This window comes from Mobula hypostoma, chromosome 18 (genome assembly GCF_963921235.1).
Source record: "Mobula hypostoma chromosome 18, sMobHyp1.1, whole genome shotgun sequence".
Lineage (NCBI taxonomy): Eukaryota > Metazoa > Chordata > Chondrichthyes > Myliobatiformes > Myliobatidae > Mobula > Mobula hypostoma.
The window spans coordinates 29,820,962-29,848,590 of NC_086114.1; the positions used below are offsets into that span (position 1 = coordinate 29,820,962).

At 41.7% G+C, this 27,629-nt stretch overlaps 1 protein-coding gene across 1 annotated transcript in view; it reads right to left on the minus strand.

The window, feature by feature from the left end:
- The window catches only part of LOC134358184 (glutamate receptor ionotropic, delta-1-like), a 901,838-nt gene that overhangs the window by 363,412 nt on the left and 510,797 nt on the right, over positions 1 to 27,629 (minus strand). The window contains exon 4 of the mRNA XM_063070179.1: positions 18,071 to 18,276. Coding sequence (XP_062926249.1) covers positions 18,071 to 18,276 — 206 coding nt within the window. The remainder of the gene's footprint in view (positions 1 to 18,070; positions 18,277 to 27,629) is intronic.

Consider the following 27,629-nt stretch of genomic DNA (forward strand, 5'->3'; position numbering starts at 1 on the left):
CCTCTTTCTACCCGCTCTCCCACTTCCCACTGCTAGTTGGTGAATTAGAGTAAGGCTTCTCAGTGCCAACATGCTGAAAACGTTGTCACTGAATTTTCCTTTATGCCAAGATGAATCATTGGCAGTTACAGCATTGGTAATGGGAATTAAACCATTGATGAAATCCAGAGCTACCTGTAAGTGACTGAGGAACAAAGAACTGCAACTAAAAGCTCAGGCAATTGAAAGAGATGACTTTGAATGGGCATCATCTAAATGGAGCATTTGGAATGAGCTTCCACTCCAGCTGCTGTGTTCTAGCCTCTCTTTGAGGGAAGAGGGAGAGGTGGCATCAGGAGGACACAATGTTAAAGTAAGCATTGGCTGTGTTTTGATCGTAACTGCATGGTCCCATATTACCATCAACAACCATTTCCATTTCCCCACACTGACGCACGAACTCACATTCTCTGGAAGTGTCACAGCCTGCTCCTCACAATTTCAATATGATTACAATAATAAATATGCTGGTGCTCTAATTGTTGCAATCAAACAATCCTCAGCCCCTCACATGGTTGCTCATCTCAATGAATCTCATTTCAAGAACGTGATAAAACTCACTGTGTTAGAGTCAGAGAAAGGTATAGCACAGAAACAGCCCCTTGGACCAACCAGGTCTCTGCCAGCTCTCATATAACCATATAACAACTACAGCACGGAAACAGGCCATCTCGACCCTCCTAGTCCATGCCGAACTCTCACTCTCACCTAGTCCCACCGACCTGCACTCAGCCCATAACTCTCAACACTCACTTAGCTTGATCTTTTTGTCTATTCTCATCAACTCCCCACAGGTCCTACATTTCACCTGCACCCTCAAAGCAAATTACAAGGGCCAAGTATTCCACCGCCACGTTTTTGGGATGTTGGGGGAGGCATGGGTACCAGGAGAAGATGGTCACAGGGAGAACATATGACCTCCACGGACAGAGCACCAAAGACCAGGACTGAACTCGGTCTCTGGCATCGCGTAGCGGTGGCTCCATTTCATGTATAGAACAACCATGCTGTGGCAAAATTTTAAAAAAACCACCATCTTACAGTTCTAAATGCAGGGTTTATTGCCCACTTCTGAGGCTGATAAAGAGCCCAGAACATTCAGTTTCCTTTAAATCCCACGAGCCTAGAACGCATCCTATAGTTGTGACGAGAAACGTTGACAAGGACGGTTGGGACCCAAATGCTGGCGTATCTGAGACAAGGATCGAGACACGGCATGAAACGAGTGAGAACAAAGCTGAGCAGAAAGCAAAGCACTAGGCGATATCTCTAATTGAGTTTACAATTGAGCACTGAGGCTCTGCTCAGGTGCTCTTTCAACACGGAATTCTTGGCACCAAAACATGATTGCCAATTAGCGGGACGATCCCAAACCCTCACAGGGGCTGCGCCACCTATCCATACTCCAGGAGTTAGTGTCTAAACTGGCACAGTTGAGTAACACTCGTAGTAATACTCTGTTGTTTCAGAGATACTTAAATAACTCCATTGGCTGCTCATGCCAACATCTGAATGCTCTTTTAAGAAAACCCATTTGAAATCTAGAAAGATTTAACAGCATAACTGCGACAAATTTCCCACTAATTATTCCGGCTCTATAGTCATCTAACCTGCGGTTTTTAAAAGGATCGTCATAAGCCAACAACAATGAGAGTGTCATGTACGTAAGTGAGATAACACTGCATGATGCTATTGATCATGTGTGTATCGCGGAGCAATCTGAAGAAAGCCTGAAATAAGCCAGACACTCTTCGCTATGCTTCCCACACGTTGCACTGCTTGTTATTTCCATTGTAAACTGGGAATGTACAAGAGTCTATAAGTGACAAGGATGGAATGGAAAAGAATTGAAGCTGTAAAAAGTAACCAAGTGGTCAAGCAAATTACTTGTATAGTTGTAGTAGGGTAAGTACAAAAATATGGGATTAGTTACCATTGCTTCGATGTTGAGACTTGAAGCGCTTTGATGAACACAGGAGAAGTAAGACATCGTGTATACCTCAGTGTGTGTACCTCAATGCAAGAAGCATCAGGAACAAAGGTGATGAACTGAGAGCTTGGATACATACATGGAATTGTGATGTAGTGGCCATTACAGAGACTTGGCTGGCACCAGGGCAGGAATGGATTCTCAATATTCCTGGATTTCAGTGCTTTAAAAGGGATAGAGAGGGAGGAAAAAGGGGAGGAGGGGTGGCATTACTGGTCAGGGATACTATTACAGCTACAGAAAGGGTGGGTAATGTAGCAGGATCCTCTTTTGAGTCAATATGGGTGGAAGTCAGGAACAGGAAGGGAGCAGTTACTCTATTGGGGGTATTCTATAGGCCCCCTGGTAGCAGCAGAGATACCGAGGAGCAGATTGGGAGGCAGATTTTGGAAAGGTGCAAAAATAACAGGGTTGTTATCATGGGTGACTTTAACTTCCCTAATATTGATTGGCACCTGATTAGTTCCAAGGGTCCAGATGGGGCAGAATTTGTTAAGTGTGTCCAGGATGGTTTCCTGTCACAGTATGTGGACAGGCTGACCGGGGGAATGATCTGGTACTAGGTAATGAACCGGGTCAGGTTACAGATCTCTCAGTGGGTGAGCATCTGGGGGACAGTGACCACCGCTCCCTGGCATTTATAATTATCATGGAAAAGGATAGAATCAAAGAGAACAGGAACATTTTTAATTGGGGAAAGGCAAATTATGAGGCTATAAGGCTAGAACTTGCGGGTGTGAATTGGGATGATGTTTTTGCAGGGAAATGTACTATGGACATGTGGTCGATGTTTAGAGATCTCTTGCGGGATGTAAGGGATAAATTTGTCCCGGTGAGTAAGATAAAGAATGGTAGGGTGAAGGAACCATGGGTGACAAGTGAGGTGGAAAATCTAGTCAGGAGGAAAAAGGCAGCATACATGAGGTTTCGGAAGCAAGGATCAGATGGGTCTATTGAGGAATATAGGGAAGCAAGAAAGGACCTTAAGAAGGGGCTGAGAAGAGCAAGGAGGGGGCATGAGAAGGCCTTGGCGAGTAGGGTAAAGGAAAACTCCAAGGCATTCTTCAATTATGTGAAGAAAAAAAGGATGACAGGAGTGAAGGTAGGACCGATTAGAGATAAAGGTGGGAAGATGTGCCTGGAGGCTGTGGAAGTGAGTGAGGTCCTCAGTGAATACTTCTCTTCGGTATTCACCAATGAGAGGGAACTTGATGATGGTGAGGACAATATGAGTGAGGTTGATGTTCTGGAGAATGCTGATATTAAGGGAGAGGAGGTGTTGGAGTTGTTAAAATACATTAGGACAGATAAGTCCCCGGGGCCTGACGGAATATTCCCCAGGCTGCTCCACGAGGCAAGAGAAGAGATTGCTGAGCCTCTGGCTAGGATCTTTATGTCCTCGTTGTCCACAGGAATGGTACTGGAGGATTGGAGGGAGGCGAATGTTGTTCCCTTGTTCAAAAAAGGTAGTAGAGATAGTCCGGGTAATTATAGACCAGTAAGCCTTACATCTGTGGTGGGAAAGCTGTTGGAAAAGATTCTTAGAGATAGGATCTATAGGTATTTAGAGAATCATGGTCTGATCAGGGGCAGTCAGCATGGCTTTCTGAAGGGCAGATCGTGTCTAACAAGCCTGATAGAGTTCTTTGAGGAGGTGACCAGGCATATAGATGAGGGTAGTGCAGTGGATGTGATCTATATGGATTTTAGTAAGGCATTTGACAAGGTTCCACACGGTAGGCTTATTCAGAAAGTTAGAAGGCATGGGATCCAGGGAAGTTTGGCCAGGTGGATTCAGAATTGGCTTGCCTGCAGAAGGCAGAGGGTGGTGGTGGAGGGAATACATTCAGATTGGAAGATTGTGACTAGTGGTGTCCCACAAGGATCTGTTCTGGGACCTCTACTTTTCGTGACTTTTATTAACGACCTGGATGTTGGGGTAGAAGGGTGGGTTGGCAAGTTTGCAGATGACACAAAGTTTGGTGGTGTTGTAGATAGTGTAGAGGATTGTCAAAGATTGCAGAGAGACATTGATAGGATGCAGAAGTGGGCTGAGAAGTGGCAGATGGGGTTCAACCCGGAGAAGTGTGAGGTGGTACACTTTGGAAGGGCAAATTCCAAGGCAGAGTACCAAGTAAATGGCAGGATACTTGGTAGTGTGGAGGAGCAGAGGGATCTCGGGGTACATGTCCACAGATCCCTGAAAGTTGCCTCACAGGTGGATAGGGTAGTTAAGAAAGCTTATGGGGTGTTAGCTTTCATAAGTCGAGGGATAGAGTTTAAGAGTTGCGATGTAATGATGCAGCTCTATAAAACTCTGGTTAGGCCACACTTGGAGTATTGTGTCCAGTTCTGGTCACCTCACTATAGGAAGGATGTGGAAGCATTGGAAAGGGTACAGAGGAGATCTACCAGGATGCTGCCTGGTTTAGAAAGTATGCATTATGATCAGAGATTAAGGGAGCTAGGGCTTTACTCTTTGGAGAGAAGGAGGATGAGAGGAGACATGATAGAGGTGTACAAGATAATAAGAGGAATAGATAGAGTGGATAGCCAGCGCCTCTTCCCCAGGGCACCACTGCTCAATACAAGAGGACATGGCTTTAAGGTAAGGGGTGGGAAGTTCAAGGGGGATATTAGAGGAAGGTTTTTTACTCAGAGAGTGGTTGGTGTGTGGAATGCACTGCCTGAGTTGTGAAGTTTAAGAGACTACTAGACAGGTATATGGAGGAATCTAAGGTGGGGGCTTATATGGGAGGCAGGGTTTGAGGGTCGGCACAACATTGTGGGCCGAAGGGCCTGTACTGTGCTGTACTATTCTATGTTCTATGTTCTATGTGTATGGGGACATGACTACCTGTGTGGTTGCATCAGGCTGTGCTTTGAAGTACATAGTCATCAAATGCTGCTATGTACAGAGGTTCTACCTGTCCTCATTGCTGCAGAGAGTAGGCCTGCCCATTGGACTTTTCCGCACTATTTACCCTTCATGGAAAAGTTAGAAACTTAGAAATGTAGAAAACCAATAGCACAATACAGGCCCTTCAGCCCACAAAGCTGTGCCAAACATGTCCCTACCTAGGCTTTACCCATAGCCCTCTATTTTTCTAAGTTCCATGTAGCCATCCAGGAGTTTCTTAAAAGACCCTATCGTTTTCCCCTCCACCGCCACTGCTGGCAGCCCGTTCCATGCACTCACCACTCTCTGCGTAAAAAACTTACCCCTGACATCTCTTTTCACTGAGTTCTTTTCAGACAAACAGCTTGGACCATGACTATCAGGCAGTGGTCAGCATAGAACATCCTGTAGGGACTGTGAGTCAAAGACACAATGTATGCAGAAGCTAATTCCCTGAGGAAACTTTCAAAACCACCTCTCAGAAAGCTTCATCACTGGAACTCACCAACAAGCACCAAGACCAAGCCAGGTTGGCAGTGAGAGGGGCACTCCCCATCAGATCCTCCCAGATCCTTACATTCCGGATCTCACTCCTAACAAGTGCGTCCTTCAGTACATCTGCAATGAGGGTAAGACGGTCAACCAGCTGTCTACAGACTGTGCATTTGCAAGGAAGATCTGGAGGAGGATGAAAGGGTCATAAGGAGTTGTTAATAGCGGACTCTGATGTACAGGCTGATCCCAGGAATGCATATCAGGGCAGACATCAAGTGCAGCTGGATGATCACCAGCAAGGTGAAAGACACTGTAGAATCTTCGCAAAATCTCTTCGTCTTCCAGTAAATGAGATGAGTGGAAGGGAATGTGGCCAACTGACACAGGACCAAACTGCAGGACAATGTGCAGAGGAACACATTGAAGCTCAGTACAACCAATGCAGAGACTTTGTAGGGAAGAAGTGCAGTCTAGGATCCTTTTGCCTCTCAACACTGAGGTGCTAAGTCCAGTGTAGAAGCTTCTCAAACACTTGAATTAACCAGGAGGCCACATGAATGGTATTGGTGCTACCCACACAAAATATGCTAATAGTACTATTGCATAGAACACTGCAAATGCAATGACAGAATAACACTACAGATGTAAAGAGCCATCACTGTGATTTGCACTTGTATGTGTTTTTTCTAATGAATGAAAGACCCTGTAACTGCTGAAGACCACATGGTGCAAGATGCAGATTGCACTGTATGGAACTTTGCAGTTTATGATAAAGTTTTTTTTCTGAAAAAGTACTTCAATTCTTATGTAGAATGGATTAAATCTTCTTCGGGGCAAACTGCACTATTAAAATTGAGGGCGTGCGTGAAATTGTTCCCACACAAAATGAAGTCATAGGAGGGCATGAAAAAGCAATCTTAGCAAAAGAAAATGACTCAGATCTATGTGCCTCCTGGTTCCATGCAAGTCAAAAATCAAAATGAAGCATTGTTTTTATTCATTGATTCATGGGTTCTGGATATCACTGGCAACATCAGTATTTATTCTCCACCCCTACTAGCTCCTGAAATGAAGAGTTTGTTGGGAGCTAAGTACATTGTTTGGTCTAATCACAGTCAAGCTCAACTAAGTAAGATATTATTCACTAAGTAGAGAGAGATCCAAGACCAAGCTGGATTGCAAAAACCTACACATTTAGGATCAGAAACCAAAGGTCAGTTGAGATTGTAACTGTCTACAGGAAAACTCCAATGATCTGGCACTGGGAACATTGACAGTACTGGTTCAGCAAATTTTCGGAACCACTGGATATTAAAACATACACTTATTTCACTTTTTCAGATGTTACTCTGAAACTAGTTGTCCAGTTTAAAGGGAGCGGGAGATTATGAACACTCCAGATCCTGACTCTGGTTGCAAACCAATTCAAGTTCCTGTTCTTCTAGTTTTCTGGACCTCAGCCCTGGCTTCACCCATCCTTCTGGCCCACATTTAACTGCATTCGAACCTTCGGTTCTCATTCTGGGTTAATGAGTGAAGCAGATGCTAGACCATCAGGATTTCTGAACAAGTGGATGCTGGATTGCTGGAATTTTACTAACCTGTCATCAGAATCAGAACCACTGACATATGTTGCGAAATTTTTTGCTTTGTGGCAGTGGTACAGTGCAAGACAAAAAAAGTATACAATATGCAATAAAAAATGAAAAAAAAGTGTGAAAAAGGAACAGTGAGGTAGTGTTCATTTTGGTACCTTTAAAACTGAGCATCTTGGGACAAATTTATTTGTAATTTAACAATGAGAGTACATAGGGATTGGATAATTATGTCTGCAGGCAGGAACAAGCACGAACAAATTGGGATATAAACACCTACAATGGTTGGTATATAGGCTTGTATGCAACATTTTGGACCAGTGGAAATGGTCCAGAAGGGTTGTATGGAAACTATTATTACCATTTTTCTTAACAACTAATTTCATTACTTAGTCTAATAGGTTAGATTTACCACAGTACATAATTATCTATTTAAATGTTTATTTTGCTTTTATATCATCTCAATGTGTACTTAAGAATGTATAAATAATTGTAGTTTTATACATATAAAAAAATGGAAAAGGTTATATGTGTGAAAAAAGTACATGATAATTGTGAACTCCTTATCCAAATAAAAATAAAATTAAAAAAAAAACAATGAGAAAATTTAACCTGAATTATTACATACATGATGAAATATTCGACCTTTCACCTACAATAGAGATTGCTTTTGAAAAATACTGAAGAACCTTTGCAAGTACATACAGTAGTACCATTATCATTGTCACGTACAGACAGGAGAAGGAGCTCCAACAGCAAGCCTAAGTCATGTAAATAAATTTGGTATGAAAGGCGGAATAGATGGAAAAGCTGCTCTCAATGTAATGAAGACCATCAGACCATCTATCATGAGTCTACCAGGTTAGAGCAGTGAAATATTTTAAGTGGGAAAAAAATGGGCATAAATTCTTAGGGTAAGAGGATCGCAAGTCAGGATAATGTCAGCATAGAGTTTCTCAATTCAAACAACACACAGTTAAGGCATGGACAACACTGATATTGATGTGTAATTTGGCAAGTGAAGGTTAAGCAGCACATAGCAGTAATAAAAAATGTAACTATTTTAAAATAAAAGTGGAATTTAATGATTAGTATATCGATAGGAACATCAATACACTGCTGACTGTTCTATTTCAACTAGCTACATTACGGTGTGGAGTCATCAACCACAATTTTTCAGGCTACCATGGTCAGGATGCCAAACCAATTCCAAACAGTCAATGCAATAGATTTTTTTTTTAAAAAACACAACTGCAAATGGAAAATCCTACAAAATTAGTGAATATGGCCCAGTCCATCGCAGGTAAAGCCCTCCCCACCGGCACTCCCAACCTGGGTAAAGCCCTCCACACCAGGGGCTCCCAACCTGGGGTTCACAGACCCCTTGCTGAATGGCATTGGTCCATGGCATAAGAAATATTGGGAACCCCTGTTTCCCACCATTGAGCTCATTTACACAGAGCGTTGTTGCAGGAAAGCAGCATCCATCACCACCCATGCTCTCTTCCCGCAGGTGCCATCAGGAGCCACAGGACTCTCAACACTAGGTTTAGGATCAGTCATTACCCTTCAACCATCAGGCTCTTGAACCAAACTTCACTTGCCCCATCATTGAAATGTTCCCGCAACCTATAGACTCACTTTCAAGAACGCTTCGTCTTATGTTCTTGATATTTATTATTTATTTATTACTATTATTTCTTTCTTTTTGTATTTGCACAGTTTGTTGTCTTTTGAACACTGGACAATTGAACACCGAAAATGGTGTGGTTTTTCATTGATTCTGTTATGGTCACTGTTCTATTATGGAATTATTAAGTATGCTCACAAGAAAATTAATCTCAGGGTTTTACAGTACATGGTGACATATATGTAATTTGATAATAAATTTACTTTGAACTTTAAGCTTTGAACAGAGAGAAGGAATATATCCAACTACCTGAGGAAGTTTCAGAGGGATTCATGAGATAATGTGGGTTCCAGAAAATCTGAAAATTTCACCAAAACTTCCCAGGCAAGACCCTATATTATTCCATGCTTCCGATGGGCCTTGACACAGTAGCAACTCCACAGCTGTTGAAGGACAAATGTTTAGTGATCAGGAAAGGAACCACAGAAAGTATACGATTTCTGCAAATGAGCCCTAGTGAAACTCTTATAGTCCACAACACACACTCCACAATGCTAAAATTCATTTATGGCGCCACCAGTTGTGCATTTGGGCCAAATGTAGGCCACTTTACAGAAAATAGCTGTAAGAAGCCCATTGGCTTTGGACACTAATGAACATTTGGAGGAAATATAGTCAGGCGGAAAATGAGACATTGCGAATTATGTCTGGGATCACAAAGTGCCTCCATTTCTTATTAGGAATCCACAATTGATCCACAATTTCTACAATGGCAGCTTGAGAAAGCAGTGGTGGTCCATTATCCTGTGCCGATATGAGTATGCGATTCAAAACTGAGCATCCAAACAGAAAGATGTAGTAGATGCGGCATCTAAATTACTGCATACAATCACAAATGGAAAATAGAGGATGCAATATTCATGCTACTGACTGTAGAGAATGATCTCCTGTAACATCTAGGTAGATAGTGAAAATGGCACAGTATTAAAGCAAGTCTATGAGAAAGTATGAGAATGGCTGGATTGATTTTGACATGCTTGGATGAGAATATAGAGCCTTTCTATCGCAGGGATTACAATCTGTCCAGAAATCATCAGTGCATCAAAGTATTACAAAGCAGAATAGTGAAACATCACGGAAGTATCTGTAGATTTCTGAAATCTTTAGATTATTGACCTGGGATAAGCAAGGATTTGGAAAAGCTGGCGAGATAACACACAGATTGAAGATGCCGAGAGCACCACCCCAAATGTCATACACTGAATACACAATACAAGAACTCGCATCATTTTCATGACATGTGAACCTTGCAAGGAGATTGTGTTGGACAATGGTGGAGAGTCCTGGTCATTTCACTCTGCACAGCTTGTGATAGAAAATGGGATCAGATATCACTTTACAGCTTCTCACTGTCCATCTCCAAAATGGAGATCAATATGTACAGTGAAGGAAGCGGGGAAATTTTGAAAGTTATTCAAGAAGGATCTGGTCTTGCTCTAAAGCATCAGCTCACAGATTTATTTTTCTCTAAGCTGCAGACCAGCGCTGCGATCCATGACAGAATAAACATCTGTAGAACTGCTGATGCACAGAGTATTCAGATTGAGAGGAGAGCTGGATGGTGCAGATGTACCCAAAGGAAACATCATGGAATGCTCGGTGATAAGCAGGTGGACAGTACGTGAATAAAGTACATTGATCAGAGAGGTTGTGACAATACATGATTTCCTGAATTTGAAACCAATTGTTTAAACTTGCAAATATTCCAGTGTTATCAGAATACTTCCATCCATTCCTTCCAAAGGTGGAAACAGTACAATATTTTAAAAAAATGAATGAGATGTCATGGCATAGTGAACTAGATCACGTGTGTGCCATTGAGAAAACCTTTGAATAAAGCAGACAGTTGTTGAGTCTGACTGTGCTGCCTATGTGCTACTCTCTACCATCCACATGTTACTCTATCAGAGACAAGAACATTTCAGTTTGCACTACCTGCCCACCTCAACGTGGAATACAAGGGAGAAGGAATTCTCCTGATTGCATTGCATATCATTGCATATCTGTCCAGCTTAATGTGGAACATAAGGGGAAGTTGCATTGCTGCATATCAAGCAGGCTGTTCATCACAAGCTCGTCTCGCTGACGTCTTCTTCCTTCTGTTCCCCGAGCTCCCCTTATTCCCATCCCAGCCTATCGTCCTCCATGAGATACTGCCAGTGTCCACAAGGGCCTATTTCCAATCAGGCCAAGGTTCACTTTCATCTTTTTTTAGATTCATGACAGTCATACAACCTTGAAACAGGCCCTTTAGTCCAAATCATCCATGCTGAACAAGATATCTGTCCGAGCTCAACCTGGTATCTTGTGTTTGATCCACGTTCCTCTGAACCTTTTATTTTATTATTTTATCTGTTCAATTGTTTTAAGTTTTGTAATAATATCCACCTCAGCCACTTTCACTGGCAACTTGTTTCATATAGCCACCACTCCCTGTGTGAAAAACCTGCCCCTCAGATGCTTTTGAAAACTTTCCCCACACCTTAAGCCTATGCCCTCTTTACAGCTTTACAGTCCCCTACACTGGGAAAAAGATTTTGACACCCCTTATGATTTTATAAATATCCATAAGGTGACCCCTCAGCTGCCTACACTGCATGGAAAAAAGTCCCAACCTATCCAGCCTGTCCTTGTAACCCAAACAATCTAGTTCCAGCAACATCCTCATAATCTTTTTTGCACCCCTTCCAGATTAATGACATTCTTCCTACAGCTGGGTGACCAGACCTGCACACGATACTCCATGTGGTCTCACCTTCTTAACCACCTGTGTTGCATCTTCCAGGGAAATGCACCCCAAGGTCTTCTGTTCTACAGCATTCTCTAGGACCTTGCCTGTTACTGTGTAAATCTTGCCCTGGTTTCACAAAATGCTACACTTTGCACTGGTCTGGGTTGAATTCCATCTACCATTTCCTGGCCTCCTCTGTCTTTTCATCTAGATCCTGGGATAATCTGAGCCAATCCTCTTCACTATTCAGTCATTCTCTTGCTTGGGGTGTTGTGCTGACTATATCCCAATCCATTACCCCCACCAAATAATCTCTTCCAAAGACATTGCAGATTCTGGCTGGAAATGGAATATGTATTTGTGTTTAGTGATAAAATAAACCATCACAATTTCCCTATGCATGTCCCACATCCCTCTGAGCCTTGCCCCTCCATGTATCTACAGTACATTAAATAGAATTAAAACATTTCATAAGCATCAGTAAACATCCACATCTGAACTTACATTAGAAGATTGTACATTGGTCAGTGAACGATCAGTAAAGCTGTTCAGTGGAACTTGTACACACTAACCGACACAGATACAGAGAGGTGTCCGAAACTAGAAAGCATAGAGTTTAGACTGGACCTGAGGAATTGTTCTTTTCATCTAGATTTCATACAAACTAAAGAAAATAGGAACTGAAGTAGTCCATTCCGCCCTTTCAACATGATCACAGCCTGTTCTTCTCAGACTTTCATAGCCCTCAACTTCCTCGTCTTTCAAAAAAAAATATCTGTTTCCTCTTTACACATTCCCAATCTCAGGATTTGAGAATTCAAGCGGGTCCACTGTGCTGAATAGGTGATCGAAGCGGAGACTTTCAAAACTTTTAAGAAGTATGTAAACAAACACTTGAATAGCCAAGTACAGGTAAATAGACAAAGATAAGAAGAAAAGATTATCTTTATAAAAATTGGCTTTAGTTGTCACATGTACATCAAAACGTACAGTGAAATGAGTTGTTTGGTGTCAACGATCAGCACAGTCTGAAATGTACTGGGGGGGGGGGGGCGCGCAGGATGCAGCCTGCAATTGCCACTATGCTTCCAGCACTAACGTAGCATGCCCATGACTTACTAACCCTAACTTGTACATCTTTGGAATGTGGGTGGAAACCAGAGCAACTGGAGAAGAGTCACATGCTGACGGGGAGAACCTACAAACTCCTTTTGGACAGCGGTGGGAATTGGCGCTGTAAAGTGCTACCATGCTGCCAATTGGTATAGATGGATGCTTGATGGTCAGTGTGGATATGTTAGGTTCAAGGGTCTGCTTTGTGCTGTATGAGTCTGTGGTTCTATGACAGTGACAAACTACTCTGCCTGAATCGACATCAGCCCAACTGAGTTGAGACCTACAGTCATCAATAATAACTGTTTCAAGAGACAATCAAACTATACACAGCTCAGTCTTCAACTTTACTGGCACAGCAACACCTCTGACTATACAGAGATATGACAATCAGTCCAATTCACACTGACAGATGTAAGAATCAATCTGATTGTACAAACAAAGTTAGCTGACTGTGGTGAAAGACATGGGAATCAATATCATTTTCCAGAGAGAATCCATTCATCCGACTGCCTGCAAACACAAAATACTAAAGAAAACAATCTGTTGACAGTCTGAGAAACAGGGGACACCTATCTGAGTGAAGCAATCTTCTGGCTGAGGCAGGATCCAACCCTTCCAATTACCTCCTCATCAGCCTGCTCTCGATCATTGGCAGAGTGGTGGAAGGTGTCAGCAACAGTGCTATCAAGCACTCCTCACCACTTAAGTGTCAGCTGTGCCTCGGTTGGTAGTGCACTTGCCAGGATTTGGAGCATTCTGGAGTGTGAATTAATTGTAAAATCCAAACGGACACTCCAGCATTGCATTGTCTTTCAGATGAGACATTAAACCAAGGCCTTCTGTCACATGAATAGAAAAGTTTTCTTTTTATTATTTTACACACAGCAACCATTAACCCCATAAATTACCTCACTAATTCAGTTTACCCAATCATTATGTGTGAGCTTACTGTTTGAAAGTCACCTGCCACACTTCCCGCATTTTAAATACAGGAACGCTACAACAAGATTTGGGATATTCTGAGAGTGCAGTGAAATGTGCTGTGGTAAAGGAAGTTGTTTTTCTTTTTGATGTTTGGTTTAGATTTTATCAGGACCAGTCTGACCTGACCCCGAGGACCTATCCTGGTTCCAACATATCGATGTAGCTGTAAAGAAGGCAAGACAGCAGCTATACTGCATTAGGAGTTTGAGGAGTCTTGGTACATCACCTAAGGCACTCAAAAATTTCTACAGAAGTACTGTGAAGACCATTCTGACTGGCTGCATCACTGTCTGGTATTGGGGCGGCTGGGGAGGGCTACTCCTGCAATAGGATCAAAGTAAGCTGCAGAGAGTTGCAAAATTAGTCATCTCCATCATGGTCAAGAGCTTCTGTAATATCCAAGATATCTTCAAGAGGCAGTGCCCTGGGACTTTGGGCTTGGAGTTTCTTAGGACAGTGTGGTAGACCCAACCTCTTCAATTGCTTCATCATCAGGCCAGATATATCACTATCCATTGATAATGGTACAGCATTCAATTTGATTTTCAAATATAAAGCAGTATTTGTGTATTTTCAGCAACATTTGGACTCCATTCAGGCTTGGTTAATAAGACCACTTCCAGCAATAAAGATGTCACCTTTCTGTCCCAGAGTTTTCAATAGAATTGCCTAGTTTCCCACCGTCAACAGCTTGGAGATTACCACTGGAATTTAGCTGGTCCACCAACACAAGTACTGTGCGTGTGGGTACGATATACTCTATCAGGTAGAAGAGCAAGTATTTGGAGGTGAGGAATAAGGTTGATCAAATGATCAAAAAGGAGGGGTCTGTGGAAGAAAATTATAAAGTTAAAAATAATTTTGAATTAAACGCTGTTGTCAGGCTTGACTAGCTAAATATTGCTCAAGACCTGGGTCATGAGGGTGACGGGATAAGAGGCAGACACCGCCTTGCTCGTGCGAGCTAACGATGGCCAGACATTGATCATGCCAGCAGTGAGGTATTGTTAACTTCTTCTAAGATTGTCTGGCAAGTAGCAAATTGAGGAACTAACTGTAGACATGTATCTCTGATTTTATGCCGGTTTACCTTTTTGTGTACTAATTCAATAAAAAGATTTAAAGAACGATTTTATGCCTTGCGTGGGAACGTTAGTAAACTTGCTGATACAAGTGCTTTGGAAATTGCTGACCAAGTATGTTTAGTTGTTGGCTATTGTCCAAAATTTACTGTATAAATCTGAGATGTAACCTGACATTGTCAGAGTTGTAAGACAACGGCTTCCCATGAGCATGTCATAAAAGGATTAACCGTATATTGAGGTCTTTGTCTTATTTCTGTTCCCTACCGGAGTAAAGTCTCTCATAGCGATTGGTGATTAAATTCTTTTACAGTAAATCAGAGTAAATTTTTCTGCAGCTAGGTATTCTATTGAGTTTCTTTCCTTCTAACACTCCAAAGCATTTCCCCCACATTCAAAGCAAATTAAGAGTGTAAAGAAATATTTGTTCTTGCCAGAAGTAACATTCTTCCAGAAGAGACAAGCTCAGTAAATATTTAAAGAATTAATGTTCCTATTTTACATGTACCTTAAGAGGAGAAGAGGCTGAGGCAGAAGTTAGAAACTGGCTCCTGCTGGATGCCTTACCATTCAATGAGATCATGGTTTCCTTGTCCTTGTGTCACTCATCTGCACCATTCCATTCAAGTCCAACCTTACTTGATTTCTGACATGGATATACTTAGCTGCTTGAGTGTCCATCTCCCCCTTATCTGAACACACTAATCACCTGCCAGTTTGTACTGCTCCCCCACCTACTGCCTCCTCCCTTTCCAGTCCTGATGAAGGGTCTTAGCCTAAAATCTCAACACTTTGTTTCGCTCCGTAGATGCTGCTTTACCTGCTGAGTTCCTCCAGCATTTTGAATGTGTTGCTCAAGATTTCTGGCATCTGCAAATCTTTGGTGTCTCCCTCATTATATATATTTTACCCATTATTTAGCAACACCTACTGTGGATACTCCACCCAGAAGAACAAATCTACCATCCCTAGAATTACACACCATTTACCAAAGCTCAGCTTTATCCCTTTGTCACATGCACATTGAAACATACAGTGAAATGTATCATTTGCTTCAGTGAGGGGCCGCTCACAAGTGTCACTCAGCTTGCTCTCAGCTAACTATTCCTAGCCCATGCATCTCTGGAACGTGGGAGGAAACTAGAACACCCGGAGGAAACAGAAGTGTCACAGGAAGAACATACAAACTCATCACAAACTGCGGCAGAAATTGAATCCCGATCTTCCAGTCACAGGTGCTGAAAGGCGTTGTGGTAAGGATGCACTCCAGCAGCTCACCAAACTTCTTCAACTGCACCTCCCAAACTTCTGACCATAATATCTTAGAAGGTCAAGGAAAGCAGATCCATAGAAGGAAAGAAAGGTGCAGGGAGGGGTAAAAACAAGCCGTTAAGATCACATACGGATGATAGGTACTGGTAGAGAAACCACGGTAGCTGATGTTGTAAGATTTGATACTGGGTTTGGAAGACAGCACTGTGCCCAGACAGTTTGATGAGGTGCTTGTTGTAGGCCTCACGGTGACAGTGCAGGGGGCGGGGATAATGGGATTGTCATAGAATTTCCCAGGGTAGGGGAGTCTGAAACTAGAGGGCATGGGTTTGTGAGAGGGGAGAAATACAAAATGGTTCCAAGGGGCAGGTTTCCCCACACAGTGGTGGTGGGAATATGGAACGAGCTGCCGGAGGAGCTGGTAGAGGTGGGCACAATTACATTTAAAAGACATCTAGACAGCTATGTGGAAAGGAAGGGTTGAGAGAGATATGGGACACATTGAGCTAGCTCGGGAAGACACATTGGTCAGCATTGATGAGTTGGGCCGAAGCACTTATTTTCATGCGATATAACGGTGATTTTGAGATATTGTTCCAATTTCCCCTCAATCACAGACATCCTGATTCGGAAATCCTTTACTGTCATGGGTTAAAATCCGAGTGCTACCTCATTAACAACATTGTGGGAGCAGATTCGCCATAACAACTGCCACTCATCACAGGCACAAATGTCATGAGGGATATGCAATGAGCGCTCACTTTCCCAATGATGCTCAATTAACATCTAAATATGATTCCGACTTTACTCCATTACCAATCTCCTTTTTCTTTTACAAGTGTCTCCAGTGTGTGACAGTTTCCATAATGATGACTTAGCTTTCCCACATTTTTAAACCTCTCCCTTCAAATATTTGTCCCTGCTGCTGTACTTAGATATCTCCATCTGCTAGACAAATGGCCTGCTATGACCAGTGACCGAGCTAAATCATTTCTCCTCGTCTTCTCCTATTTTTTCAGCTGGCACAGATAACCAGCTACTGTTGTCCAACACTTCCTTGGGAGGCTAAAGAAAATTGGCACGCTTCCTTTGACCCTCACCAGTTTTTATTTGAATACATCACGGCTTGGTATGGTAACTGTTCTGCCCGTGACCACAAGAAAATGCAGAGTTGTGGACACAGCTCAGCACATCACAGAAACCAGCCTCTCCTCCATGGACTCCGTCTACACTTTTCAGTACTTCAGTAAAACAGCCAACAAAAGACTCCACACACACTGGACATTTTCTCTTCTCCTCCCTCCCATTAGATAGAAAATATACAAGTCTGAAAGCATGTACCACCAGGCTTAAGGAGAACTTTTATCCCCCTGTTATAAGACTATTAAATAGTATGCCAAGGTGGACTGTTGACCTTAAAATCTATCTCATTGTGACACCTTACTGTACCTGTCTGCTTGCTTTCTGTACTGTGACACTTTGTTTTGAACTCTGTTATTGTTTTACCTCTTACTATCTCATTGCGCTGTTGCAATGAATTGACTTGTACTGACAGTGTTTAAGACAAATTTCACACTGTACATTAGCTTGGTACAGGCGACTACAATAAATGTATTTCTCCAGCAGTGCCCTGCTGGCTGGCATCTCACTGGTCCCATTCTTATCTCTCTAGTCACTGCCAGCAGAAATGACTCCTTTTCCCAGTCCTAATCCTTGGACCCTGAGGGATTTGTCAAGCTAGCCTGCTTCTCAATTACATTTTTCCCTTCAATGGCATTACCTGGAAACAATGCCCCATGTACACTAGTCAGAGCTGGATATTCCTTTACGATTTTCATGTGCAATTAAAATCAAAGAGAGAAAAAAGTGAAAACAAGTTCTACAGCTGGTGAGAAATACAATACTGTTAAATATAAAACACTCCAAGAATTGTCACTTTTTGAAATCAAAATTCACAACATAGGCTTGATCTTCAGTTCCTGAGCTGAACTGGAGCACTACTAGTAGGACAGCTGATTTATTTGTTTTTAGATTTGCAACCTCTTAAATCCCAGAACCAGGAGAGATTTGGAACACAAAGTGGAAAGCCCCATTTAAAATCGGAAAACACATACTTCTGAGTTAGGACTTGTAATCTCCTTCAACACCTCCATCTTTGAGCTGTGTTGGTTACTAACCTCGTTTATGAATGTCTGAGCTCCTCGTGGGCTCAACAGCAGGATGGCCCGACGCAGAGTGTCCCGGTAACGGTTCAGCTCCTCAGTCTTCATCGTGGTGAAGAGACTAGCAAAGATCCGACTGATGTTCTGGTCAATTCTCTGCAAAGATACATCTAACCCTTGGCGGGAAGCTTGATCCAGGAACCCTTGCAGCCCTCGAATATCTGGCAACACAAACACAAGAGAGTCTGTCAGCAACACAAGTGTTGTAAATAGGAAGGATGGGCAAAGGTGAGGCCAGCAATGTCCAGCATCTCAATGGGTAATCGTATCCTTTGATCCTCGTCATAACCTTTGACTGTGAAGCTGTCAATCTTATTCACAAGACTTATATTTCAATAATCTTTCATTTTACGTGGTGAGCAAAGCCTCCCTTTTAGACATCCTTTGTAGAATGTAAAGAGAGCATTCTGCTGCTTCGGGAAAGCAACCAACATAATGAAGAACTCCCCACCCACCCGGGGCATTCACCCTTCTCTCTTCTCCTGTCGAACAGAAGATACAAAACCGGAAACGACATACCACCGGCATCAATGACAGACTCTTTACTACTGTTGTAGGACTATTGAAATTTTACCTAACACGATGATGCAATAACCTCACAATCTACCTTGATACGGCTTTGTGCTTTATTGTCTGCCTGTATGGCTCTTCCACTATAACTGTAACACTTTATTCTGCATTCTGGTATTGACCTACCTCAACGTGCTGATGTTCAAAGTAAATTTATTATCAAAATACATATATATACAACCCTGAGATTCCGTTTCCAATAGCCACAATGGAATCAATGAAAGAACGTGATGTGATGAAATAATCCGTATGGATGGCATACAAAACAAGGATTTTCACTGTACCTCAGTACACGATGTTTAAAATTATTTCCTGAGTTACTTGCCACTGTGAATAGTTTGAATTCACGGTGATTGAGGATGGAGAAAGCGAGAGCAAGGAAGCAGTTAAGAGTGTAAATGTACATGGGTATGGCATGTGCACACGTGTGCAAAAAGAGTGAGAAAGACATGGAGAGAGTCAGAAAGACATGAAAGAAAAGGGAGAAAATAATTGAAAGAACGTTACAGGGAAAGAGAAACCTTGGGGGTTTCAGAGACAGAAGTTGAGGCAACATAAGACATAAAGGAGAGGGAGAGAGATATGACAGACAGATAGAGATGGGTTAAAGTTTATGGGCAGTTAAAAATGGATTTCTTCATGGAATTGAATTATTCAGCAGTTATTTAACTAACGGCAATAATTAAGATTGCCAGATTATTAATATATACCGGACATATCTGTCCTTCCCCAAAGTTCTTGAACTTTCATTCTTTTATTTTTCCTTTGTCCTTTCATCACTGCTTCCTGCTGAGCGTAAAATACCATCTTAGGCTGCAGTACTTGACCAGTGAGCAGCTTCTGTTAAAAGGGACCAGCATGTTTCAAACATAAACTTCCTTCAAAATGATTCATTTCAAATGGGCCCTTCAATGATGTGGCATCATTATTAGAATGAAACCCTCCCATCAGTGCAGACTGAGCTCCCCTGTGACTTGCCAGCAGTGAGTGTCTGAAACATTCATCACTAATTTATAAAGGACAAGCGAGCTTTTTAAAAAAAAATTGTTCTCCCAACTCAATTAAAGAAAGCAGCTTGTGGAGGAACGATAAAGCCCAAATCCAATGAGACACAAACAAAAACAGATAAGGACATGAGGACCAAAGTGAATAAATATTAAATCAAAGACTAATTAGTTTTAAACAACCTTCATGAGCTAACAAAATGATCGGACACATTCCCAAATATTACTTCTTCCCAACAGCAAGCACGGATTGATATCGCTTTCAGCTTCCCTGTGGTGGTTTAATTATTTCATACGTTGGCCCCTGTGCTACCGAATCAGAACGTGTACTACCATTCTGACAGCAGTTTGAGATTGACATCTGAACATCTTAACACTTTCATTTATCTGTCTTGGAGGATCGTGCCTCTGAGGGCCCAACTTTTATTTTTAAATTAATTTGAAATGGCTTCAGGCCTAACAATTTAGGCAGGAAAGTAGTGAGAGAGCATCGTAAGTGAACTCTGGTAATGGAAAGATTCTTTGTGAGCGTCTTGTCTTTCCATGAATATAAAGCACCATTAGTACTATTCAGAGATGCTTTTAAAATGGTCCATTTTCTGAATGCAGTAGAAGGAGTTCATTCATACATATTCAGGAATATTGAGTCACACCCTTTGACACCCACTGGGCTGTACAAAGTTGATAGGAGAGTGGTTTAGCTTAAGATGATCTAAATGTTCAGATTTTATTATATGCACTCTGAGCAGTAATCAGCTCATGAAGCAACCACTCCTTCTCTTGTCCAGTTTTAGTATGTAATCACTTTGTTCAGAATATCAAAACATATGGGAAATATATCTTCTATTAATCAAAGCAAAGTGTATCCAGCCCATACTGGGAAAACTAAATTAACAAGATAGTTAGATTTTAGTAAGGGTGTTAGAGTTAAAGTTTTGACTGATTTTTCCAGTGAGCTGATCTCTGGTTGTTCAAGATAAACAAAGAAGGCAGCCAGCAGAGAGAGAGAGCAGCTTAGGGAATCATTCTTGAGCCATTTACACGCCAGATTAAATAAGATCCCACCATTAAGGGTTTAGGTGCTTCAGTCGCTGAAGAAAAAATATCCCAATGCTCAGGGCTTTCATCCTGATGACCAAACAATTCACTCAAACACTTGGAGGACATCTGTTGTGAAGCCTGCAGCTCAGCTTGGCCTGCTTTCTATCAATGGGCAATGATCTATAGGGGTTTGACATTTGCAACCAACTGATGCTTTTCAGTTCCAATCTCTTCAGAAACACAAGACCATCCTTTAATCAGCCACACTTGTAGAGTTTCAGCCTGACACACTTGCCACCGACAGATGTATTAGAAACAGTTCAGAGAAGGTTCACTAGGCTAATACCTGAAATGGACAGGTTGTCTTGTGAGGAAGGGCCAGGCTTGACAAAACTGCCTATTCAGGCTACACCCATAACCTTCTAAACCCTTCTTAGCCACGTAACTGTCCAAAAGTCTTTTAAATATTGCTTTTGAACCTGCCTCAACCATATACTCCGGCAGCATTTCCCACACACATACTACCTTTGTGTAGAAAAGATGTCCCCCCCCACCCCGCCAAGTTCCTATAAAATATTTCCTCTCTCATCTTAAATTGATGCCCATTAGTTCTTGATTCCGCAGCCTGGGGAAAAGACTGAGTGCTTTCACCCCACCTATGCCCCTTGTGATTTTATGCATCTCAGTCTCCTGCACTCCAAGGAATAAACTCCCAGCCTGCCCAACTTCTCCGTATAACTAAAGCCCTCAAATCCTGGCAAGAACCTTTTAAATTGCTTCTGCATTCTTTCCAGTTTACTAACTCCCAGCCTGCCCAACTTCTCCGTATAACTAAAGCCCTCAAATCCTGGCAAGAACCTTTTAAATCGCTTCTGCATTCTTTCCAGTTTACTAACACAGTACGGTGACCAATACTGACGTACTTGAACTTGATTGAAATATTGAAGCTGATCCTGGGGTGGGTCTTGACAGAGTGGATGTGGGAAAATCCAGAATGAGGAGTCAATGTTCAACAATAAGGGGTCACGCTGAGATGATGTAAAATTTTCTCTCTGAGGGTTTGATGTCTTGGAAATTTCTTCCTCAAAGGCCAGCAAAAACACGGTCTTAATGGACTTCTAGGACAGAGGTGTTTTAGGACGGAAGGACTTGGCAAACTCCAACATGAGGATGAATATATAAAAGAATAGGAAATGTTCGAAATACCGATTAGCGGTTAAGGGAGAAGATGGGTTCACTAGTTATGTGGTTATGCTCGAATCCCATGGGTTCAAATAATATCTCCCTGACTTTATTACATCTTATTACATTTGCTTATTTCCTCTTTCCCTTTCTCTCCCTCCTCCTCAGAGTGAGCCATCCACCAGAAAATTGATCAGTTGTTTTAGGTGTTGCTGATTCCACAGAAAAGATCTTCACATACACTAAGAGTTCCACAGAAACATAAATAACATAGAGACAGTTCAACTGCTTTGTTTGTCAAATGCCTCAGTGATCACTGTATTAGGTTCACCTGTACAGCTGCTCATAAATGTAAATCATAAATCATGTGGCAGCAACTCATTACATAAAAACATACACACATGTTCAAGAGGTTCAGTTGTTGTTCAGACCAAACATCAGAATGGTGAAGAAATATGATCTAAATGACTTGACCGTGGAATGACCGTTGGTGGTTTGAGTATCTCAGAAACTGCTGATCTACTGGGATTTTCACATAATGCTATCTTTAGAGTTTACAGAGAATGATGCGAAAAACAAAAAAAAAGACATTCAGCAAGCGGCAATTCTGTGAGCGAAAATGTCTTGTTAATGAGAGAGGTCAGAGGAGAATGGCCAGACTGACAGGAAGGCAACAATAATTCGAACAGCCATACATTACTATAGTGGCGCGCAGAAGAGCATCTCTGAAAGCACAACATATTGAACCTTGAAGTGGATAAAGCAGCAAAAGACCACAATATACCGGAGGTACCTAATAAAGCGGCCACTGAATGTATTGTACGTGGAAAATTTTAATGGAGCTATCCAGCTGAACTTTCCTACCATTAATGCTCTTTTTTGTTTAAGCAATAATTATTATATTATTTCTAAATGATTATTATTTCCAATTTTACAAGGAAAATGTAGTTATCCAAGAAAGGAATGCAAAGAAGAATTCAATCATATGAATAATGCATGGAAGAAGAAACCTAGCTGAAGGTAAGGAACAAGGCAGAAGATCAGGACTGTGTGGACAGTCAGGTGTGAGAATAATATATAAAGAGGAGTAATGATGGATAGGGAAGGATCATCTGGTCAAGCCATTGTAGCTGGTGAGACAGGGAAATTAATCTCAAGGTACGATACGCAAGATGTACATACATACTTCGATAATATATTTACTCTCACTCCAGTTTGAACCACTCAGAACATGTCACTGAAGCATTAAATAAGTTGGACAAATTTATTCTAAAACAAATCGACCAGGGTTACACAAGACGTAGTTCAATGATTCCTAGACCATTTCCTGATGCATGGAGCGCTCTAAAAGACCATAATACCGTTTGTATATAGGAACGAATTAGGGCATTCAGCTCATCGACTCTGCTCTGCAACCTCAATCATGGCTGATTTTTTTTCCCCAACTTCATTCTCCTATCAACTTCCCTTACTTCCACCCCCAATCAATCAAGAACCCTTAAATACACTCAATGACTTGGCCTCCGCAGCCCTCTATGGCAACGATTTCCACAGATTTAACCAACATCTCACTGACCTAGGCACTGGTTAGTTAGGATACACAGATGCATTTCCACAGCTGCTTGTTGAGTTCTTGGTCACAACCATGCACAATGAGGAGATATTGAGGTGCAGTTGATGGTATCATATGGAATTTTGTACCACACTGCAGGCACAGAGGTTCACGCATTCATCCTTCAACCAATTACCAGGTCCAAGATAAATACACTCAGTGACTAGGCCTCCATAGCCCTCTGTGACAAAGATTCACCACCAGCTGTCTGAAGAAATTACTCCTCACCTCAGTTTTAAAGGGGCCTTTCTTACACCAAGAGGAGTCCTTCTTTAAAGGTAAAAATTATAGTCCACTCTAGACCTGACCTCCCTTCAGTTAGCTGATGGTTCCAGTGGTCCACACCGGAAGTGGAGATATTCCCACGATTCTCAATCTGCATCGTCATCCAGTGTGACTCCTGCTGAGAACATGGATCTAAATGGAGGACAAGTGAGTCCAGATAGGCATCACAGTCGGTAATGGACTAGGTGAGCTGCAAGGGGTCTGTTTCTGTGCTGCATGATTCCTTTAGGACTAGATTCAATTCTGACGCCTTTTGGAAGCATTGTGCTGGCATAGTGAGAAGATGGGATACCCAAAGAATAGAATTAGTCTTCACTGACATATAAGCAAAGGCTTTGTGAGAAAAGAAAGAGATGAGGAGACAAAAGGAGAGCAAAATTTGAAATAATGAAAAGTTTAGCTCCCTCTGGACATTACAAAGATGCAAAGCCACTTAAATATACAGTATCAATCTTGATATAATTAAACTTGCTGGAAATTCTTCTCTTAAACACATACCATTCTTAAACTCAATGTATTGGTCTCAGGAACAGAACAGACCTGCACTCAGCTCATACCTAAATCTTGTTGCCTACAGCAAGGCAGTGGTCAGAAGGGCTTTCACCAGGTTTGCGTGAAATTCTTTTTCTGTCACCGCAGGAGACTTGAAAGCAGTTAGAGGGACTGGATTGCCAATTTGCTTTTCCTGATAAGAATGATTTTGGTTTGCATGGAACTGTGCTGTGTTGCCAAGCAGTTAAGGAGAGTACAGCTGTATCTCTGTATACCTGTGGTTAGAGTATCATCGCTCTATACTCCGACAGTGAGACAGGACCAGTTTTTTATTTGGGACCTAACAGTACAAAGCAATTACACACATCCAGGGCAGGAGGAGAGCCCAAGAAGCATTTCAGAAGACAACAGATTTAATGTGTGTTATTTCACTATACTTAGAGAACAAGTACTCAGCTTGGAATAAGAAAGGGATTAGCTAGAGGGAAGACATTTACATTTTTTTAACATTAATGTGTTGAAATATAAGTCAAACTACCGTAAGAGAGGATAAATCGTCGTCAAGGTCTGCTGTTATGACAACGATAATGAGGGACATTTTAGGCTGCAGATGAATTTTCATTTACTGATATTGGATGGAAGCATGTCTGAATCAGTCTCTTGCCACAATAAGAATTCTGACATTATTAGATGTAGACTAGTCTTCAAATTGGATTCTGGGAAAGTAATTTATGTGCAAAAAGCAGCATATTGAAAAGTCAAACAGAATCCATGGAACTATATTCCTCTCTCATTTCCAGCAATTGAAATTCCACATCCTTTCCCTTCTTACTCCTTTCTAATTCCAGAAATCATTATTAACATCATTGTTGCCTTGACTTCTCTAGGTTCAAGAACAGCTACTTCCTTTCAATTATTCAGTTAACTATTCAATACAGTTTAGCAACACTACAACCACTTTCATCACTTTGCACTAAAATGGACTTTCTTTTCCCTTGTAAAAATTGTGTTGATGTTTAATCCACATTTTTCTTCTGAATGCTGCTTATATGCTGTGGTGTTCCTATGAAGCTATGGTAAGTTTTTTTTATTATACCTGTGCAAGCATGCACTTATGTATGTGACAATAAATTTGACTTTCAGTATTCTAGATCTGACCTGATACAAATTCTAATTCATCCTCTGCTTCTTTAGCTGTTTGCTCATCGTGTTATTGCAATTGTTTACTAGTCTCCAATTCTCAAAGTACCAATTTTGTCACTGCCTTATAACTGTTCCATGACTACGTTTTCTCTATAAATTCTAACTGCAGATGGAACTTCAGCCAGCTCTGGGTGTTCCAGTGGAGACACAGAGACAGCAGCTGCTAGAATCCTGGCACACACATTAAAGGCAAGCTGCTGGAGGAGTTCAGCAGCTCAGGCAACATTTGTAGAGGGAAGTGAACAGTCAAGATTTTGAGACCTTTCATCTGGATTAATTTTCCAGAGTTTGGTTTTAAAATCCCTGCGTCAGAACACTTTATTATCTGGCATTTGTGGGAAATAAGAAATACTATTCCCAGAGCACAACATTAATCCACTTGCAACAAACGTTTTTATAGTGAGAATAAAGATGAGGAGATACAAGGCATTCACTGCACCGTATTCCTCCATTTGGGTTAGAAAATTAATGAGATTATATGTCAAAGGGGGAAGGAATGATGGCCAGGACAGCAGGGGACCTCAGATTGCCTTTGTAAGAGATCCTAGGATCTTTTGTTCTTGACCATGAGATAATTCCTCTCTCTTTGATACGTTTTCATCAGGACGTGTTACTAATTATCCTTACTGACTGCCGTCTGTTTCCAGAAACTCAAGGATCCAGATGCAAAGGCAGACATCCCACCCTGCAAAAACTAATTTCAGTGAGGTAGCACCATCAATTTGCGGAAGACTTCCGGGAGAGGTGGGATGTCTGCAATAGAGTAGCTCCTTAGCAGCCAGCTAGTTTAAATAACATTAGCAATGCTAATGAACGAATGACACCTGTTAAATTTACCTCAACATGTCTTTTACGGTCTTAATCCACCATGGGCAATAGAAAAGTCACTGTTGCAAACAGTGCAGCGAGCAAAACTGTCATTATTTTTTACCCCTATTAGGCAGGGGTACATTTTAGTGTAGTCCGGGGTGACGTATGTTTTATATTTTTTTGGAACACTCTGCCATGGCATGCTCTCGCTCACGCTCTCTCTCTCTCTCGCGCTCTCTCTCTCGCTTGTGCATGTGCATTCTCTCTCGTGGTCGCTCTCGCGCTCTCTCTTGCTTTTCTCTCGCTCGCTCTCAAAAAAATTGATTTCCGTGATATTGTATATAATTTGCGGGGCATCAGGGAGCCACTATTAATATGCGGGAGACTCCCGGAAGTTCCGGGAGAGGTGGGATGTCTGCAAAGGGAGGCTTTAACTCCCAGGGTCCAGAGTCTGGAGCTGAGTTTAATTGGAATAACAGTATTGAAGGCATAACTGTAGTTAATAAATAATAGTCTGATATAGGTGTCTTTACCACACAGATACTCCAGAGCTGAGAGTAGGGCCGAGGAGAGTGCATCTGCAGTAAAGCTACTTCTGTGATAGGCAAATTGCATTGGGTCGAGGTTGTCTGGAAAACTGGAGTTGAAGCATGCCATGCTCAAAGCAGTTCAAGTTTATTTATGCAAAAATTTGAGTTACATGAACAGCATGCAAGACAAGCTTTGCACTATATCTTGGCACATGTGACAATAATAAATCAATACCAATAGCTTTTTGTCAAAACTGCAGCCTCACACAACTGCTTTGAAGGAACGAGAAATACTTGTCTGTAATCCTACCCTGCCAGTGAAAATTTGCTTGTCTGCATTAATATTGTGTCTGCCTCTAGGAACTAACAAGTTCTGATGACAATGATCCTTCTAATTTTTAGTAGTCAGTGTGTGCAAAAATCTAATGTGCAAATTTTTTTCCTGTAACAAAAGTATGTGCGCACTGAATGCACACATGGTACAGTTTATGTAGGTTTACAAAATATTTGACATAAAACTGCACAGAATAACAACAAAATAACATACATATTTAAGTCACTCAGTAATTTTTTCTCTCTCCTGTCTTTGGCATTTACCCATTCTTTGTAAACTAATAGAACTTCCATCCAATTGATAGCGCAAACACGAGGAATTCTGCAGATGCTGGAAATTCAAGCAACACACATCAAAGTTGCTGGTGAACGCAGCAGGCCAGGCAGCATCTCTAGGAAGAGGTACAGTCGACGTTTCAAGCCGAGACCCTTCATCAGGACTAACGATGCTG